Genomic DNA, 16,961 nt, shown 5'->3' with positions numbered 1-16,961 from the left:
CAGAGCAGCAGATGAGGTACAAAGAAACTCAAACACACTACGGTAGAAAGTAAGCAAACATTGCTGTCAAGGTTGAAGTGCAGCTTAGTATCACAGACGATTTGCAAGCACAATCAGACTTTTTAGAGCAGATCTTTGTTTTAAATATGATATAAATTCAACAACAAGTTTTCATCATAATGAGAAAATAACATTTAGAAATTGGGGAGTGGATATAATTTCGCTGCTTCCCAAATTTAGTCTTCTGGCAGCAGTTTAAATCATCTGAACAGTTCATGGCAGGGAGGAATGTTTGAGCTTGATTTCCTGAGATGGTGTAAGCGGTGTGAGGATTACATCCTGGATGTCTGCAGGAGTGCAGCTGATCTCTGAACTGTGTGCTTCTCTCCTGCCGACTCCCTCCTGGAAACAGGAAGGCAGACTGAGCTCCAGCACACTTCCTAACAGCTCGCAGCAGCAGAAGACGGCATCCTGTTCGGGGTCAAGAATCACAAACGGGGCTGGATTTAAGGTGATGGGAGAGCTTAACGTATGGAAATGCTCTGTTTAAGCATTCTTAGCAATACAAGTAGATCAAGGTCAATAAGAAAATCATCAAATAGTTAATTTATCCCATTAGTTTGAATCAAAGAGAGACCTGAATCAATTCATTACACACAACAAGCAACACTGCTGAGAAAAATTATATTTGTACCCTTGCAGATTTATTTATTTTTTGCTCTTTACTACACTTAAGTGTCTCAGAACAGCAAGGAGAACAGGTATCCAAACCAACCTGGAACTGTCTGGTTTAGGTTTCTTAAACTTAATGGTGAACAACTCTGACAGCATTTACAGCACAGGAAATGCCAGGAAGTGTTTGGATAAGTGGCAATGAGTTTTTCACATCTTTTTTGGAGAGTTGTTGTAATTAAGTCTCGTTGTAGGGTTTTATAGCATGAATGACCTGCTTAAGGTCTTACCAAAGTACCTGAAGTTCAGGTTTTGACTAAGCCACTCAAACGCCTTCAGGAGCAGAGGTGGACATGTTGTGTTTTCTTCAAATTACCAAGTTTGTTTATGCTTAGGATCACAGAATGATGGACGGACCAGCTGATTCTCTAGCTCTGTCTAGTTGAGCTCAGCTTTCCAAACAGTGTAGCTAATCACAATGGTTTAACAGGGGAGGAAATTCAATTTTCACATAAGGTGGTTTAAGCTTTTTGTCTGAGCAAATTAAAAAAATCATTTGAGCACTGCTTTTCAGATTTACTCAGATTGTCTGATGTTTAATTTTGTTAGAGTGGCTGAAACATTTAAGTGTGGCCAAAAAAAAAAAGGAAGCAAAAACAGAATTTTTTTCTTGAGGTTGATAAGGAAGTTTGGGGAGAAAAAAGCTCCAAAACATACTGTTGACCGGGCAAAGTCAAAGCGATTGCAGCAAATACTGGTTAAATATTATCCTTACCAGATCAGCAGCCAACAGGCTGGCCAAAAACGTGATAACTGACTCTAAGCTGTGGCTGTCCACCATCTTTAGCCTCTGTATGGCGGTGCTCACGCAGGCACATGTAAGAGTAGAGGGCAGGAAGGACAAAAACCTGCAATCTGGAGACACAAAAAGGGGGTGAGTTACTAGAGATTTCATCATTGTAAGGATTTCTGAGATACTCAAGGCTGCAGGGTAACACTGAGTCACACCCTGAAAGACAAATAGAGAGAGGTAGTCCTTCCCCAAAGCCTGTCCACCTAATATCCTAATTGCTGCAGGCAGGAGAAATCGTGAGACAAATCCATTCTGTGTTTACGTCACAACTTTTTGAATGCCGCAAAAAGTTGAGATCCGGGAATTATTTTTACTGAAAGTGCTGTAACGTTATAGTCTGTCTGAAAGAGAACCAACTGAAGGCATCCTTGTGACCTGCTGCCTCTGGCACCATCACGGAGAATCGTGGGAACTGAGCCAGCTGAATAGTCGGACTCAGGTCTTTCACGGTAGGACAATGCAGGATTACACAAACTCAGCTCCCTGCCTCCAAAACAAAGTGCTGACACATCGTGACCACGGCAATGGCTGTTGCCACTGCAACTGTTCGCTGCTTGCAAAGATGTTTGATTTCACAGGAGCAAAAAATGCTCGATTATATAAAAGTTATCAGCTATGCAGTCACTCAAAACGTAAAACAGACTCCTTTTATGACCAGATGAAATATGTAACCAAGCTAATCAATCAGCTTTTGTTCCTCTTTGCTGGAGCCAACCACCTCATGTGTAGGTAACAATGTTATGCAACTCACCCATTGTTGCCACAGCGATGTAGGAGTGAACATGTCGGCGGATGTGCTGGAGGTGAGGGGCCTGGACGAAAGGGAGAGCGTGAAGAATGGGCTCCAGGAAGTCAGAGGGGACCACAGAGGCCAGACACCAGTCTAACCTGGAAACCACCGCCACCTCCCACTGCTGCAACATACACATTCCTCCAAATCAACCTACCATCATAATCCCACCGCAAGGTCATTCACATACATGAGGCCACAGGTTATTGGCCCCCAACACCCCACGCTGACACCAAGGAAGTCATGTATGCATGAATACCTTTAAATGATTAACATAGTTAACACCATTTTGTTAACTATGCAAGCACATTTCTTGCATAGTTTAAAATGGATTCACAATTATTCTGACATTTCAGAATTATAACATTGTTGAAGTCTTGTATCAATGTGAGCTTCATTTTTAACATAAAGTTAGTACAACTAATGATTCATGTTGAGAATATTCTTAATGTTTGGGAATGTTCTTTATTATATACAAAGTAGTTTTCTGCACAGGGTTCCTGCAAGTTTTCCAGGTCAGATTCCCAGACTTTTCCAGACTCCCCAGTTCTTTGTAGGCTGTTTTAGATACAAAGTTCATTTTAGCGCATTTTTCTACCATTATCAGGCTGAAAGTATGTTACCTGAATTTGAATAAATTGGTGGCACTTTAATTCAAGTAATATGTTAATGTGTATCATGTACATTTTTTGTACATCCCAACCAATACAACAGAAGCATTATTTTATTTATTAATATCAAAAAGACTAATTTAGTTGATCATGATTTATTTGTAAAAGCAACAAAAAGCGTAAAACATCCAAGAGGATGAATGTTTTTTACAGGAACTCCACTTGCCAAATCTGGCCTTCATGGAAATAGATTACAGGAGGACTGCTGTTATTTTTATTAGATCAGTTCTGGAGACAAGTAAAAAGATAAATCTGAACCAAGTTGGCTCAAGAGATAGATTAAAATTGTAATTCCTTCAAAAAAAATCAGTAACTGGTTCTAGTTAAATCAAGTTCAATTCCAAGTGAATACTTTTGCAAAGGGCTGTCTGCTAAAAAGAATAAATTTTAGAAGCATGCATTTAAATGGCTTTTATGAAACTTTTTTTGCACTATTGTTACTTATTTTTGACTCTTCACCTTTTGTGGATCCTGGAAAATTCATATTTTCCACAAAATATGAAGCAAAGTAAAAAAAAAATTATAAAGGAAGAAAATAGAAAGATAACAAATTTACCAAAATATCTGAGACTGAGACTGAGTTGTCTGTGTAGATAGAAAGCTTGTCAGCTGTCAGGGGGACAGTTTCTCTCATTTTGGAGGCCAGGAACATGCAAGTCACCCCTAAAAGCTGCAGCTTGGACCTCTCGATAGGAAAACGGCTCAAGTAAGAGTCCATGTAGTTCACCGCCTGCGGAAACACCTCCTCTTCACACAGCTGCTCCTCACACACCTACCAAACAGTGGCTTTTGTGATTATTACACCAAAAATACTGGATGTATTTCATGAAAATTAAGACAAAATTGACATGCCTTTAACATCCATACGGTGACAATCCTCCTCATGTGCGGCTGGATGTCCTTCTGAACTTTCCCGAAGAAGCAGGAGGACACCCGGCAGGTCTCCTCCAGGGCCCGCAGGTTGTCCAGGACCCTGAGATCGCCGACAACAGGGAGGTCTTTACCCGCTCTGAGAACCACACCCTGCGCTGATTCGTGGACAGTTTTTGCTCCCGAGTCATATTTGAAGCTTTCCATCTTTCCCTAAACGTTTTTGAATAACAAACGTAGCATCCAGCTGCCCGTAAAGACGTTAGCTAACTTCAAAAACTCCTCTTTTTTTGGGCTAGCATTAGCTGCTTTGCTAAGTGTGCTGTTACCATGGCGACAAGAGCTAAACGGTCTCCCGCATACAGATTTCTTCCGTTTCTTACGGAAAAGAATAAAAACCACTGAAAAAGAGTTAACATTTGAAAATAGTCAAAATTCTGAGGTTAAATTAAAAACTCTGACCTTTATTCTCAGATTTTTGTTTTTCAGTGGCCCTACTCTTCCATATTATTTTTTGCCCCGCTCGCTGTTCAGATCATTAAATCATATCAACTTTAGTAAATAATAATAATAATAATAATAATAATAATAATAATCTCTCAAAAGATACTTTATTTCTTACAGAAAAATTGTCAACTTTCTGAGCTTTAGTCCAGACACACTTGGGTTATGTAGCAAGACAATGATTAGTACCTATGTATAAACCAATGTTTAGTTTTGATAGCTCTTTGTTTTTGAGTTTTATTTATTTAGGTTGCTGTCGTCACGTTTTAACATTTAAAATGTTGATATTTTTCACTGTGTAGAAACAGGAAAAAAATGACAAAATCTATACAGGGACCTTAGAAATCCCATATAGAAGGAAACTGGGAACAAATCATTCGAAAGTATGGGGCTACAGAAAGAAAACCTAAAGACTGAAATGTTTCCTGACCTTAACCAACACAGAAAACACAGGGAAAAAAATGGTGTTATAAAAACTCCTGTTTAAAGTTTTAGCAATAAAAATAGTCGACTGAAATAACCATTAACTAGGAAGGTTATTCATTTTTTGATAAAGGAGATGTGTTTAACAGCACCAGAGGTTCTGTTTGACATTGTACAAAGGTTTTCATGCAAATGAAGTCTGTGCTGTTTCTTTATTGTGACAAACTTAATGATTACAAGCAAAAGATTAGATGTTCCTGGAGTGACTGAAATAAATAGATTTTTTAATTATTCAATCATTCCAAGACTTTAATGATGGATAAAGTCTTAACCAGCTTGAGCTTGTGTGGCTTGTTAATAAATAAAAATCAATGACCATATCTATATCATTCATTAGATTTTTAATCCATATTGCTAGTTTACCCCAACTCTAAATTCTCACAGCTTCTTTATTCTCAAGCTCAGATTTGTGTTACGAAATAACATCTTACATCACCACTAATAAGCATGTTTTATCTGCAATAACAAGATGGAGCATGACCAGATTCCACCAAGGTCTTGTTATTTTAAAATGTCCAACATGAAGGCAGCCAAAAGTCTTTTTAAGCTGAGGGAACATGAAAAAGCAGACTACGTCAGTCCATATCAACGATAGCAGGGAGTCCAACTTCAACATCTCTCGACTCTGAGTTCTGCAGCTCTCTGCGAATCTCTGCTGAAATCTGAGGGTGTGTTTGGATCCGGAGCAGCTCCAGCAGCGCTTCCTTCTGCTCAGCGGCCAGGTCGGCCTTGTAGCGCTGGGCCAGGGTCAGGAGGCTCTGGTGCCACAGCACAGGAAGAACACGTTTTTCACTGCGGAAAGACAGGAAGTGGGCCACCAAGGCATCTAGGACACGGAAAGGCAGGGCGTACTTCTTGTCTAGCAGGAGACGCAGGAAAATGCTGTTGGCACCGTTGTACTCCATCTCTGCCAATTTAAGCATTGCCGCGCTGAAAGACGAGAACGATTAAACCAGTTATGCAACACTGACCTTGCATTGACTTACACAGATCACACGCTAAAGCGGTTTTCGGAGACAGTGGGTCTGATATGCGACACAATGAGACGGTGAGAAGCGGCGTGTGGACGTGAGGAAGACGCCTTACCTGGAGTGCAGCACCGGGATGGAGCATTTAGTTAGTATGCTTCCAATGATGATGGCTTCCCTCAGCGTACACGTCCCAGACTCGCATAACGGAATCAGTATACCTGCGTTCCAATAAAGGCACAAAATATTACATCAGTGCTCCAACGGAAAACAGAAAACAACTTAAAGCAGTAGAACGCAAAGCAAGTGGATCAAAAATAACACGAGATTAGGGCTGCTACTAACAATTATTTCAGTCATCAATTAATCGCACAAAGAAGTTGCCACATTCGATATTTTATAGACACGAGCATTTTTATGTACAATACTAGAAATGCATCAACAAATGCGAATAATTCAAACTCAATTCCAACTTCACATGAGAAAATAAATATTTTATTGCCTAAAATTTGATAACATAGCATTCCTATGGTAAGGTAGCGCAATTTTATTTATATAGCACATTTTCAGCAACAAGGCAATTCAAAGTGTTTTACATAAATAAAAACAAAAAGAACTCCACAATTTATACACTAATAGGAGTTTCCCCGGATGAACTAATAGAAAAGAAATGTAAAAGTATAAAACTACATATTGGTTCCCCACGTTTAATAAGAATAGATTAATTTAAACCGGATGAAGATAAAACCATGCTACTTGAGAAGATTTGGGAGGAGCATATTTACATACAACTGTTTTTTATTGTAATTGCAAAATAAACTCTGGCTTAATTATTGATCTAAATATGTTGTTTTTTAGCCTTTATTTGAGTCTGTTTACTTTAGTTAAAAATTAATCGATTACTAAATTAGTTGACGATTATGTCAGTAATTCATTCGTCATGGTCAATCAGCCCTACACGAAATGTAAAGGCGCAGAAACACAGAGGAGCAGACCCTTAAAAACACTTTGCCTCATTTGTCACATTACAACCACAAACCTCAGAGAATTTTAGTCGTGCATAATTACGAAGTGGAAGAAGAAATATTTAATTTTTACAACTGGACGTCTTAAAAGGGTGGTGTGAATTTGTGTACAGAAACATTTACCAACACCAGATGTCATGTAGTGAGTAGACAAGAGTCCATCTGTGTTTGATTTATTATGGGTGTAAATCCAGCTGCTCTGTGAAGAACAGCATCACGGAGACAAAGTAAAACAAAATAAAGATCAGAGAGAAAGTTTCAATCAGGGTTAGGTTCCAAAACAACAACAACGACACAGCTGCACTGACAGGCTGGGTACGGAGAGCATTAATCAAAGAAACAGACAAGAGGAGCTTCAGAAAACAGAAGCTCAGGTGGGGAAACCTGTAGACATAACTAGCTGTGTATTTCACAAAAATGACCTTTGGGAACTTATAATTGGTTGACATATAGGGTTAGAAATATAAATTAATTATTATATTAACTAGTAGTTCTAACACAGAAAAAGCTAATAAAAGGTTGCACTTGTGAAGCTGGCTGTATTTAAAGCTATTAATACTAAAGCATTGACAAATATAAAAAGAACTTATGAGGGTAAATATTTCACTTTATGCTCATTTTACCTTCACAATGAGAGACTAAGTGGATAATTAGTTCATTTTTTACATTTTCTTAATCATAAGACGTAATTATTGGTATTTATACATTTTATTAATTTGAGGCCAACACCGCCACCTGGTGGTAATGACTCGCATAGTTTTTGTTGTTTTATTTATAGTTTATTTTCCCTCCCTCTATTATTTAGGACATGGATTGTTTTTGCGTAATCATCCCTTTCAAAGTGGAGCAACTTGCTGACACAAGAACCAACTGGATTAAAAGAAGACGAACTGTTCAACAGAGACACGAGTTCTGTTCTGACCCAGTTTAGTTGGACTGAGAAGCTCGTTATGCAGCATCAAGCAGTGGTGTCGTTTACTCAATAGGCAGCTGCTAATCCTCTCCCAGCGTCCCCCAGAATAAAATGTATAAATCTAGCACTAAATTTAGAAATGTGTCAGATCCCAGGGAGGGTGATATTTCTGCTCTGCGACAAGCTGTCAAATCCTTTCATTCATTTAATTCACCCACTTTGTTTCTGCAAAAGGCCATAAAAAACTGGATCTTGGCCCGGCCGGCAGCAGACATGAAACGAGGACCTACATAGCAATTACTGTTTACCAAGCAAAAAGCACAGATGGACTCTGAATATAAACCGTCCAGGAGCTTCAGCTTCAGGATGCATTTCACCGGGTGTTTTAGGAGAAGTTCAGATTGTTGCCCTGTTGTTAATAAATACGGCAGCAGCTCCTCCTTCACTGTAATCAGCGCTGTCTATGTCACGTTTACCCTGAAGGACAGCCTGTCCAAACTTGTGCTCCTGAATCATGTTTGCTTTGTGGTAGGGAGCGATATCCGGCTGAGAAATGCCACAGCCAACAGGGATTAAATGAAACAGGGTTACTTATGTAGAGGCTACGTGTTGAAGTGACATCCATGTGGGTGGGTGGGCTCCAGGTTTCTCAAGAGAACATTGCTCCAGCGTCAAACTGCCTCTGTTTACTTATCTTCTTCCCCATAGCGCCTCCAGGTGTCACGGTTTACCCAAACACACACCCCGCCGTCAGAGTGATAAAAAACACGTGAGGAATCAGGTCAGGCCACCTTCGTTCATCGCGCCGTGGTCCAGTTCTGAAGTTCACTTGCCCATTCTTTGTTTTCATGGCCAGGGGTCAGCAGGAGCCCCCTGACTGATCCGTAGCCCCACGCACAACAGGCTGCGATGCCCTGCAGGCTTTGACGTCTATCTAAATGGGTCAGATTTTCCTCACAGGTCCATTAGTGAACGTTGACTGCATGACCTTGTCGCCGCATTACCAAGGTCACCGCAGCTCAACAAAAGCACCAAAAGTTATTTTAATTAGGGCTGCATCTAACGTTCATTTTAGTTATCAATTCATCTGACGATTAATCGGAAAAAATAATTGGCAATTCTGCAGATTTTTCATGTAGCAACTTTATCCTTTTTTAAAAAAAATATTAGAAATACATTAAAAGATGCAAATAAATAATTCAGTTTATTTTTTCAGTAAGAAAATAAAAACGTTACTGCCTGAAATGCAATAACAACATTCCTTCGGCGCACACTTGATCATTTGTAGCAAAGGACGCATCTAAAAGAATATCTCTAACATCAACATGTGAAAAGCTCAGTCCTTTCTACTTGATTTAAGACCAACACCGTGTAGGCCTGATCTGTTGATTATGTTTTGACTGACAAATTAATAACTGGATATTTTTTTTACAGCATCTGAACCGGATGAAGCTAAAACGATGTGACTTTAGGATTTCCGCATGGAACATATTTACAAAGTATTTTTTTTTATGTCTTAAATGTAAAATGTATACATATTTGTACAGTTTTAATTACTACACTGAATGTGTTGTTCTTTCAGCAAACACGGTCCAAAGGCGTGACAGTTGGGTTCATTTGCCTCTAATTTGTCCTTCAGGTGTGTGTCCCTGTGCTGGACTGCCATCCTGTCCAGGGTATACTCCACCTCTCGCCCAGTGACCGCTGGAGATAAGTCGGTACTATGGATGGATGAATGTCCACACCTCCACTTTGCTCTACCTTCTGATTCATAAACTGATTTTTAAGAACAGACTTGGTTTTAAGGCCATTCTCTGAGCCAACCTGTCAGCTCTGTGCATGCATCAATGCTGCAGCGACGAGCAGTTCACCACCATGCTTCTCCTAAGCCTTTCTGCAGCCCCTTTGCAGTCACATGCTGTTCTGATTTACTTTAGGCCAGCCAGACATGCAGCTTTCGTTATGTTGTAAGACCTTCCATTAAGTCGTTAGCAAAGTCAGGATAGAGTCCCACCTTTAAACCACGCTCCTGGTTTGAACAGGGCCTTTTTCAGGGCGCTGTAGAGGTGAAAGTTGAGTCGCTTGTACTCTGCGATGTCGTCCCGGACTCTCGGCAGCAGCACCAGGTTGTAAAATCTCTGAGCCATTCGCTCTTTGAGATTGGAGGAAAATATCCTGAAACAACAAAGCGTTATTTTACCATTTTAAATCATCTTCCTCGGTTACCTCCACACTACTGAACTTTAACTGAAAATCAAAGAAGACAGATAAAACACCTGGTTGCTTGGTACATGGCAGCCGCAGTCCAGGACTCCGGATCGGTCAAATACAGAACCTGCTCCCAGTTTGAGAGCGCTGGTATTATTTTAAAAGCCTTTGGCAGCTTACCGCTGCGGTACCTTGACAACACCTGACAGAGAAGAAAAAAAAACTACGATTTCAGTTTCAATTGTTTCTACATTTAACTCACATTTCTAAATAAAACAAACCTGCCACAGCCAAATCCAATAATATTAATATTGCTTCATGTTGCTATGATAATAAATTTGTGGAAAATTCTGCAGCTCTCTCATTAGTAGTTTGCTTTTGCACATTTCCATTTAAGCCAACATCTTTCTGCCAGAATATATTTAATGCAGAGTGCAGGAACAACGACGGTTCAAGTGGTGGAGGCTGAACAGTGTCATCAGGCAGAAACCAGAGCATCCAACAGTCAAAACTTTGCTTATTTATTAGACCGTTTTAATACTAGTGGACGGAGTTTGACAGGGCTGGATGGTCATGTTATGTAAATGTCTGCAGCATGGGACAAGCAGATGTTATGACAAATCGAGACATTTGTTGTTTATTGGTTCTATATAACTAAACTGAATTTAATTGAACTGGATGGGATGGAACAGGGTTTTGAGTAAAAGTCATAAATGTGATCGTATTGACTATGGAAATAAAGAAAATGCAATAAGTGTGGTAATTAAAATATGAATAGTTTGTGCTTAATAATTTTGCCCTAATTAAAAAATATTCTGTATCAACCAGCTGTACTGGTGGGCAAACTTTATGTCGTTGTTGTACTGCAGTCAGGGACTGAACAAAATCAGTCCAGGGGACACAAATTGTCCCCTGGCTGCACTTTGGTCACCCCGGCCCTCACCCACTGGGTTTAGAAGAATGCAGGTGAACTCACCTTACTCACACCTTTGTACACCTCTATGATTCTGGGGTCCAGCTCGGGCATCGGGTGACCGGACACCTCAGACATCACTGTTCCAACCTCAGTCTGCTTCTCTGTGAGCTTTTCCATGATGATGTCCGCCAAGGTCCTTCTGCAACCATTGTAAAAACAAAACCAGCTCAGAACCGGAGGACAGGCATAACTTCACAGACAATCTACGTTAATCCCCACGGTTAGATTCAAAATGAATTCTGGTGGTTGCTTCTTACCTCACTGGAGGGTTCTTATTCATGAACATCTCAATGGCCTTTTCATCGTCGGCGTCCACAACAACTTCAGAGTCGCCTTCCGCATCGGCATCACCAGCACCTGCGTGTCCCAGTGCGGGCCACTCCTCATCCGAGTCCGCATCCTGAGAGTCGGGGCCTTTAATGGGATTACATGGAAATAACGAAACATTTAGGTCATCACAGTGAGCTCAGATCACACTTCCTGGTTGTTTTTCCATTTCAATATTCCACACTTTCCCAGACTCATATTTCTTCCAGCAGTTATAACGGCAGTCTGGACATTAGCGTACCAAGTATTTACTTAGTAAAGTTTTATTATCAGGACGTCATAAAACAACACGACATGAAAGATGAGCTTTGATTTGGAGGGCTCCATTTCAAAATCTATAACTTTAAATTCATCAAGTGTCAACTTGATATTCTGACATAAAACACTACTTTGGAGCATCTTTGTTTATTTGTAAAAATAAAATCTAAGACAAAAAGAGAGCCTTTCAAAAAGTGTACCTTTCAACAGTTTTTATTCACCTTTAACTTTGATCTGATTAAAGGGGGGTGAACAGATTGTTTCCTTACCACTTCACAGGTCCACACAACTTTGTGCTTATCTGAACCTTATCTGAATAGACTGAACCTCATGTTTGTAATCTGATCAAATGTGATAAAAGTTAAGTGTGTATGGATAAATTTGCAAGGCAGTATACAAATACAGCAGATGAGCCTTTATGGTGAATTGAGGACATAGATAAATCAACTGAGTTGACAAAAACATGTCAAACACGCAGAATGAAGGGTATTTGAGCTTGTTTTCTTAGAGGACGAGTTAAAAATATCACTGAACACAAAATAGGTGCTTAATATTTCACTAAGTGTACAGTTTGCAGTTCAAAGTGTAAACTAAATTTGTCCATAAAAAATTCAACTGTAGAGTACAGAGACATTTTTACAAAAACTAAACAAATTACAACTATGATTAACTCTCCCTTCAGTAAAACCGGCTTATTATTTTCTATGTTGCTTAAGTTTTTAAAGAAGAGCCAGCCAGCTATTAAAATAAAGCTTAAACCTCTCCACACTTACCGAGAACAGTGACTGGTGTCTTTTTCTTCTCCGGGGCCAGTCCATATTCAGTCTGCAGCTCTTCCTGTTGAATTCGGGCCTGCTGTAAGATCTTCCTCGACAATCGATCATCTACGTACTGATCGTCGTTTTCTGAGCGGACGTCTCGCCCCTTCACCCGGCCTCGGGCTCGGATAGTGTCCGCCTGCAGGATCTGGTCGGCCAGCGCCACCGCCTCGGCCGCTCCGCCGCCGCTCTTCTCTCCTCCTCCTTTGGATCTCTTTACTTTGGGCATCACTGCTTCGTAGCTCAGGCTGACACAATAATATAAGTGTTATATGTTAGCATTGGTAACTAAAAGTACACGCACACGTTTGGCAAACAGTGTAAACAGTCTGAAGCTCAACACGTGTGGAAGTCGACCTCAAAGGAAGTGACATAATTCACGACGTACAACATCCAGTTTAGCAAAAACAATTTAAAAAAACGTATCGAATAATTATTATAATGCAAGAATGCCCACTTAGTTTATCTGATGTAATTAACATATATATTATTGTTTAATTTTTTAAAAAACAGACGTTAATTTAGCTACATAATAATTATTGGATCGTTAATGACCCGGAAGTACTCAAAGCGAAACGACAAGGCAGGAGGAGAAAACGAAAAATATCAATGGGAGTAACTTGGTGAGTTCATAGTTGATGGTAATACCTATGTTTATTCTTTATATGCTTTAATCTGTGACTTCGCACATTTATTATCATTTATTATGTCTGTTTTGTTGTTTCGCTTTGGTGAATCAACACTAGATAAATAATATGGGATGTCTGGTAACAGAACTAGACCCTGCCTGGCATCCCACTACTCCCCCGTAAACATCCTCTGACTGTGGTGCTGTATTTACTGCAGTGTGTGTCCGGTTCCTGTGGCGGAGGGAAAGAGTGTGCAGCAGACTGTGGACATCCTGCATAAGAAACTGGAGCAGCTGGGTGCTGTGAAGCAGGGCAGCTTCTGTGTGGACTGTGAGACTTACCAGTCTACAGGAAATACAGGCGGTAAGGTTCAGCAATCTACCTCACCTTTGTGACGGAAAGGTTTATGCTTTGTGTCGTCGTCCATTTGAAGAATCCATTTGTTCCAAAGCTTTAACTTCCTGGTATCTTGAGATGTTGCTCCAATATTCCTGCGTTATGTTCGTTCCTGATGATTCAATGTATTTTAGGTGCACCAGTCCCTCCTGCCGCAAACTCCCAAATAAGATGATGTTGCCACTTTCACACTTCACAGTTGAGCTGATATTCTCAGGCTTGAGAGAGATAACCCCTTTTTCCTCCTAATGTGACAAAACTCACATTTTAATGATGTACTGAACTGTAATATGTGGTACGGGATTTGATTCATTGTGTATGACACTCCAGACTTTCCCTTGCTGTTTATATGAAATCATTCATCTTTATGGACACTGTTATAAGAACAATGAAGGAAACAGTTTGGCACTTCTTAATAGTGGCATATTAAATTACAATAGAGAAAAGAATATGAAAATGCATACAAAATACACTACATACAGCAAATATATGTTTAAAGTGCAGTCCAAAGCCTATTGTTGATCTTTACTGCTTTGGGTGAACTTTATATTTGCATATAATTGTCTGAACAGAAGAACATGAAACTTTCAAGCCTCTTGAAATTGTCCCCAAAAGTAATTTTCCATAATGTCACCTTTAAATCAGGTGGAAAAAATCAGTAGGAAAATATCTAACATGCTGGGCAGTGGGCATTGAAGAGCAGGACTGAAAAACAATGCCATAAATATATTAGTTTTTATTGTATATGTAAACCTCTGCATAATGTGATACGTTTTAAGATATTTTAGCCTACTTCATGTTGTTAGTCAAGTTAAGTTCAAATGAATGGCACCAGTTTTTTCATTTAAGTTGAAGTTAATTTGAATAGCTCTTTTTCAGATTACAATACTCAATAGTGCTTTGACTTAATCTTAAAATGTAAAAACCTACAATTCTCACCAAAGTGACTCTGTTGCTTAACTTTGCAAAGCTTTCTGCATTTCTATAAAGTCAGTGTTGCCTTCCTGTTCCAGGTCAGCCCTCCAAACTCTTATATGTGATGCACAACTCTGAAGTTCCCCTGAGCTGCATGGCTCTGTTTGAGGGAGGACCCTGCCTGACAGCAGACGCAAACTTTGACGTCCTCATGGTGAAGCTGAAAAGTCATTTCCAGAACGCCAAGGGACACAAAGTGGAGTGCCGTGGCTCAAGATATCGCTACTGTGACTTCTTGATCAAAGTCGGCGCTGTCACAATGAGCTCCAGCGCCAGGGGGATATCTGTGGAGGTGTGGCCACGGTTTGATATTAGAAGCAAGAGAAGAGCTGCACCTTCTCAGTCTGTCAGTTTTAACTGTGGGTTTGTTTCTCACAGGTAGAATATTGTCCCTGTGTGGTACCAGGGGACTGCTGGAACCTCATGAGGGAGTTCATGCAGTCCTTTCTTGGCAACAACGTTCCAGAACTTCCAACCGTGTTTGCTGCCAAACCTGAGGGTCTCTTCGCTCCAGCGGACTGTGTTGACACCATGACTCAGTACCTGGAGCTGTTCAACAAACTTCGTAAATTACAGATCCCTCCAAGTAATGTGCGTTGAGTCTGCAGCATAGTTTTTTTTATTTTTTATTACTGTGTTCATATGTTTGTTCTGGTCCCATGGATCAGTCTGACGGCTTAAGAGTTGTTGCAAGCCTGCTGTTCATTTAGCTGTAGCTTCAACTGTGCATTAATCTCCCTAACTTGTTGAAAGCCTTTTGTAATAAAATAATTTTAAAAACACTTAATATTAAAAAGTATCTAGAGTCTATGTTTTTACTTTTATGCTCATTTTTCAACATCCTGATGAAAGATGAGTGTATTAAATACTAATACACAAGCAAGGTTCTTCATAATATGATAGAAAAAGTCTATATTTTTATACAAGCAATATAAATAATTTGGGTGTTTTGTTTTTTTTAATTACTATAACAAAGCAGAGACAATATTATTATAATGAAACTTCAAAAGCCTTAATGGTTGGTCACATTTGAGCGATCTTCTAGAAAGACTGAAACTGATAATAAGTTAGGGGTAATTATAGGTTTAAAAATAGATGAATAGACTTTAAGTACAGATCTATGACAGTATTATATTTTTTACAAATGTAGTTTTGATTAAAACATTGTTTTCTACTATTTAATTTCAACATAAACAATGACAGAATTCAAAAGAACGGATATCCCTTGTCATTCAGTAGGGAAATTTAGGTTTACCAGCAGCAAGTTGAAGGCAAAAGGAAGAATGCATATTCACACAAAGGTAAAAGATATGTTGTAAATTTTAAAAAGAAAAATAATGTGTGTTAATTAAAACTGCACATTAAAAGAAATGTGTAACTGAGTATGATAATTTAAGGAATTGTTCAACATGTGCATGTAATGGTGGCATCTGTGTTTTTGTACAGTGAAGTAAATTAGCTGGTTAAAATAATTTGAAACTGGAACAAAAATAGGATGGACTTTCTTAAATTTCCCCAGAGGGACAGAATATTTTAGTGATTCAAATCTGTTTGCTGTGATTGTGTACACCACCCTCGTACAAGTATTTATACCACTGTTATCTGTTCTTATTCTTTATGTTAGTCTAAAAGCTAAATTAATTTTATTGGTGTTTCATTCATCCATCCATTTTCTTTACACCCTTGTCCCCTAGTGGGGCCGGGAGGGTTGCTGGTGCCTATCTCCAGCTAACGTTCCGGGCGAGAGGCGGGGTACACCCTGGACAGGTCGCCAGTCTGTCGCAGGGCAACACAGAGACACACACTCACACCTAGGGGCAATTTGGAGAGGCCAATTAACCTGACATGTTTTTGGACTGTGGGAGGAAACCGGAGAAAACCCATGCATGCACAGGGAGAACATGCAAACTCCATGCAGAAAGACCGGGGCCGGGAATCGAACCCAGAACCTTCTTGCTGCAAGGCAACAGTGCTACCAACTGCGCCAAATAGATAAAAATAAACCAATACACAACTGTGTAAACAAAGGAGAAGAATAGTTTGCAATTTCTTAATTACCTTTGCACATCTAGAGACAAAAATTATCAGTTTTTCTATACAAACTAGCTGCTCTTCAGTCAGCATTAACGGGCAGCGACAGAACAGCAAGTTTAAAGCTCTTATTAATGCTCTTATTTGATCAGTTTCGATGGACAATACTCTGTCTTTCTAAATTTGTAATTATGCCATATTCTTTGACCATCACTTTAAAATGTTCAAACTTTGTATTTTATAACCTAAGACCTGTATAGTTAACCTGTAAGGCAGCTTTATTTATACTAAGATTAAATTATAGCGTGACAAAAACTAAAAAAAAAAATAAATAAATAAAAAGAGCATGAATGCTTCTGTAAAAGGCAGTCTGTGGGATAAACTACTGATCGTCTAAAGTAGTTGCTGTTCTTGTGAGAACAGGAAACTTTTCTTGCTGCAGGCAGCAGCTTTGTGCTGGTGTCACTTTTTGTGTCAACTTCAACTACAATCACTCGCAGTGGGCTTTAGGAGAAATCACCTCCAGCGCAGATTAAAATCTACATTACCTCTCTCCGCTCTCTGCATTTTATTAGATTAATTTCAACCATCTGA

General features: G+C 39.5%; 3 protein-coding genes across 3 annotated transcripts; 1 reads left to right on the top strand and 2 right to left on the bottom strand.

The window, feature by feature from the left end:
* Positions 1-119: 119 nt before the first annotated feature.
* On the bottom strand, positions 120-4,833 carry ccnd3 (cyclin D3). The gene is made up of 5 exons (XM_014997913.2): positions 3,839-4,833; positions 3,543-3,758; positions 2,277-2,439; positions 1,448-1,587; positions 120-471 (listed from the first exon to the last, which is right to left on the bottom strand). Exons 1-5 carry the CDS (start codon positions 4,061-4,063, stop codon positions 274-276), a joined length of 942 nt encoding a protein of 313 aa, XP_014853399.1. The 5' UTR covers positions 4,064-4,833; the 3' UTR covers positions 120-273.
* Positions 4,834-5,167: 334 nt separating this feature from the next.
* bysl (bystin like) lies at positions 5,168-12,720 on the bottom strand. Its single transcript, XM_014997912.2, has 7 exons — positions 12,292-12,720; positions 11,191-11,347; positions 10,934-11,072; positions 10,026-10,159; positions 9,764-9,924; positions 5,930-6,032; positions 5,168-5,773 (listed from the first exon to the last, which is right to left on the bottom strand). Exons 1-7 carry the CDS (start codon positions 12,563-12,565, stop codon positions 5,419-5,421), a joined length of 1,323 nt encoding a protein of 440 aa, XP_014853398.2. The 5' UTR covers positions 12,566-12,720; the 3' UTR covers positions 5,168-5,418.
* A 165-nt stretch (positions 12,721-12,885) lies between these two features.
* On the top strand, positions 12,886-15,132 carry med20 (mediator complex subunit 20). The gene is made up of 4 exons (XM_014997914.2): positions 12,886-12,959; positions 13,183-13,328; positions 14,375-14,628; positions 14,715-15,132. Exons 1-4 carry the CDS (start codon positions 12,946-12,948, stop codon positions 14,934-14,936), a joined length of 636 nt encoding a protein of 211 aa, XP_014853400.1. The 5' UTR covers positions 12,886-12,945; the 3' UTR covers positions 14,937-15,132.
* The last annotated feature ends 1,829 nt before the right edge of the window (positions 15,133-16,961 follow it).

The sequence above is a fragment of the Poecilia mexicana genome, unplaced genomic scaffold, assembly GCF_051168715.1.
Source record: "Poecilia mexicana isolate PSO_F unplaced genomic scaffold, ASM5116871v1 scaffold_5, whole genome shotgun sequence".
In the NCBI taxonomy this organism is placed as follows: domain Eukaryota; kingdom Metazoa; phylum Chordata; class Actinopteri; order Cyprinodontiformes; family Poeciliidae; genus Poecilia; species Poecilia mexicana.
The sequence above is the reverse complement of the archived record's forward strand: the minus strand, read 5'-3'. Positions and strand labels throughout refer to the sequence as shown.

Coding starts and splice junctions, on each gene's coding strand:
- med20 (XM_014997914.2), top strand. Junction 13,329..14,374: donor GTCTACAGGAAATACAGGCG/GTAAGGTTCAGC, acceptor TTCCTGTTCCAG/GTCAGCCCTCCAAACTCTTA. Junction 14,629..14,714: donor CCAGGGGGATATCTGTGGAG/GTGTGGCCACGG, acceptor TGTTTCTCACAG/GTAGAATATTGTCCCTGTGT.
- bysl (XM_014997912.2), bottom strand. CDS start 12,565: ATGCCCAAAGTAAAGAGATCCAAAGGAGGAGGAGAGAAGAGCGGCGGC. Junction 9,925..10,025: donor GCCATGTACCAAGCAACCAG/GTGTTTTATCTG, acceptor TTGTTGTTTCAG/GATATTTTCCTCCAATCTCA. Junction 5,774..5,929: donor ATCCCGGTGCTGCACTCCAG/GTAAGGCGTCTT, acceptor CTCGTCTTTCAG/CGCGGCAATGCTTAAATTGG.
- ccnd3 (XM_014997913.2), bottom strand. CDS start 4,063: ATGGAAAGCTTCAAATATGACTCGGGAGCAAAAACTGTCCACGAATCA. Junction 1,588..2,276: donor CATCGCTGTGGCAACAATGG/GTGAGTTGCATA, acceptor TTGTGTCTCCAG/ATTGCAGGTTTTTGTCCTTC. Junction 472..1,447: donor GCCTGTTGGCTGCTGATCTG/GTAAGGATAATA, acceptor GACCCCGAACAG/GATGCCGTCTTCTGCTGCTG.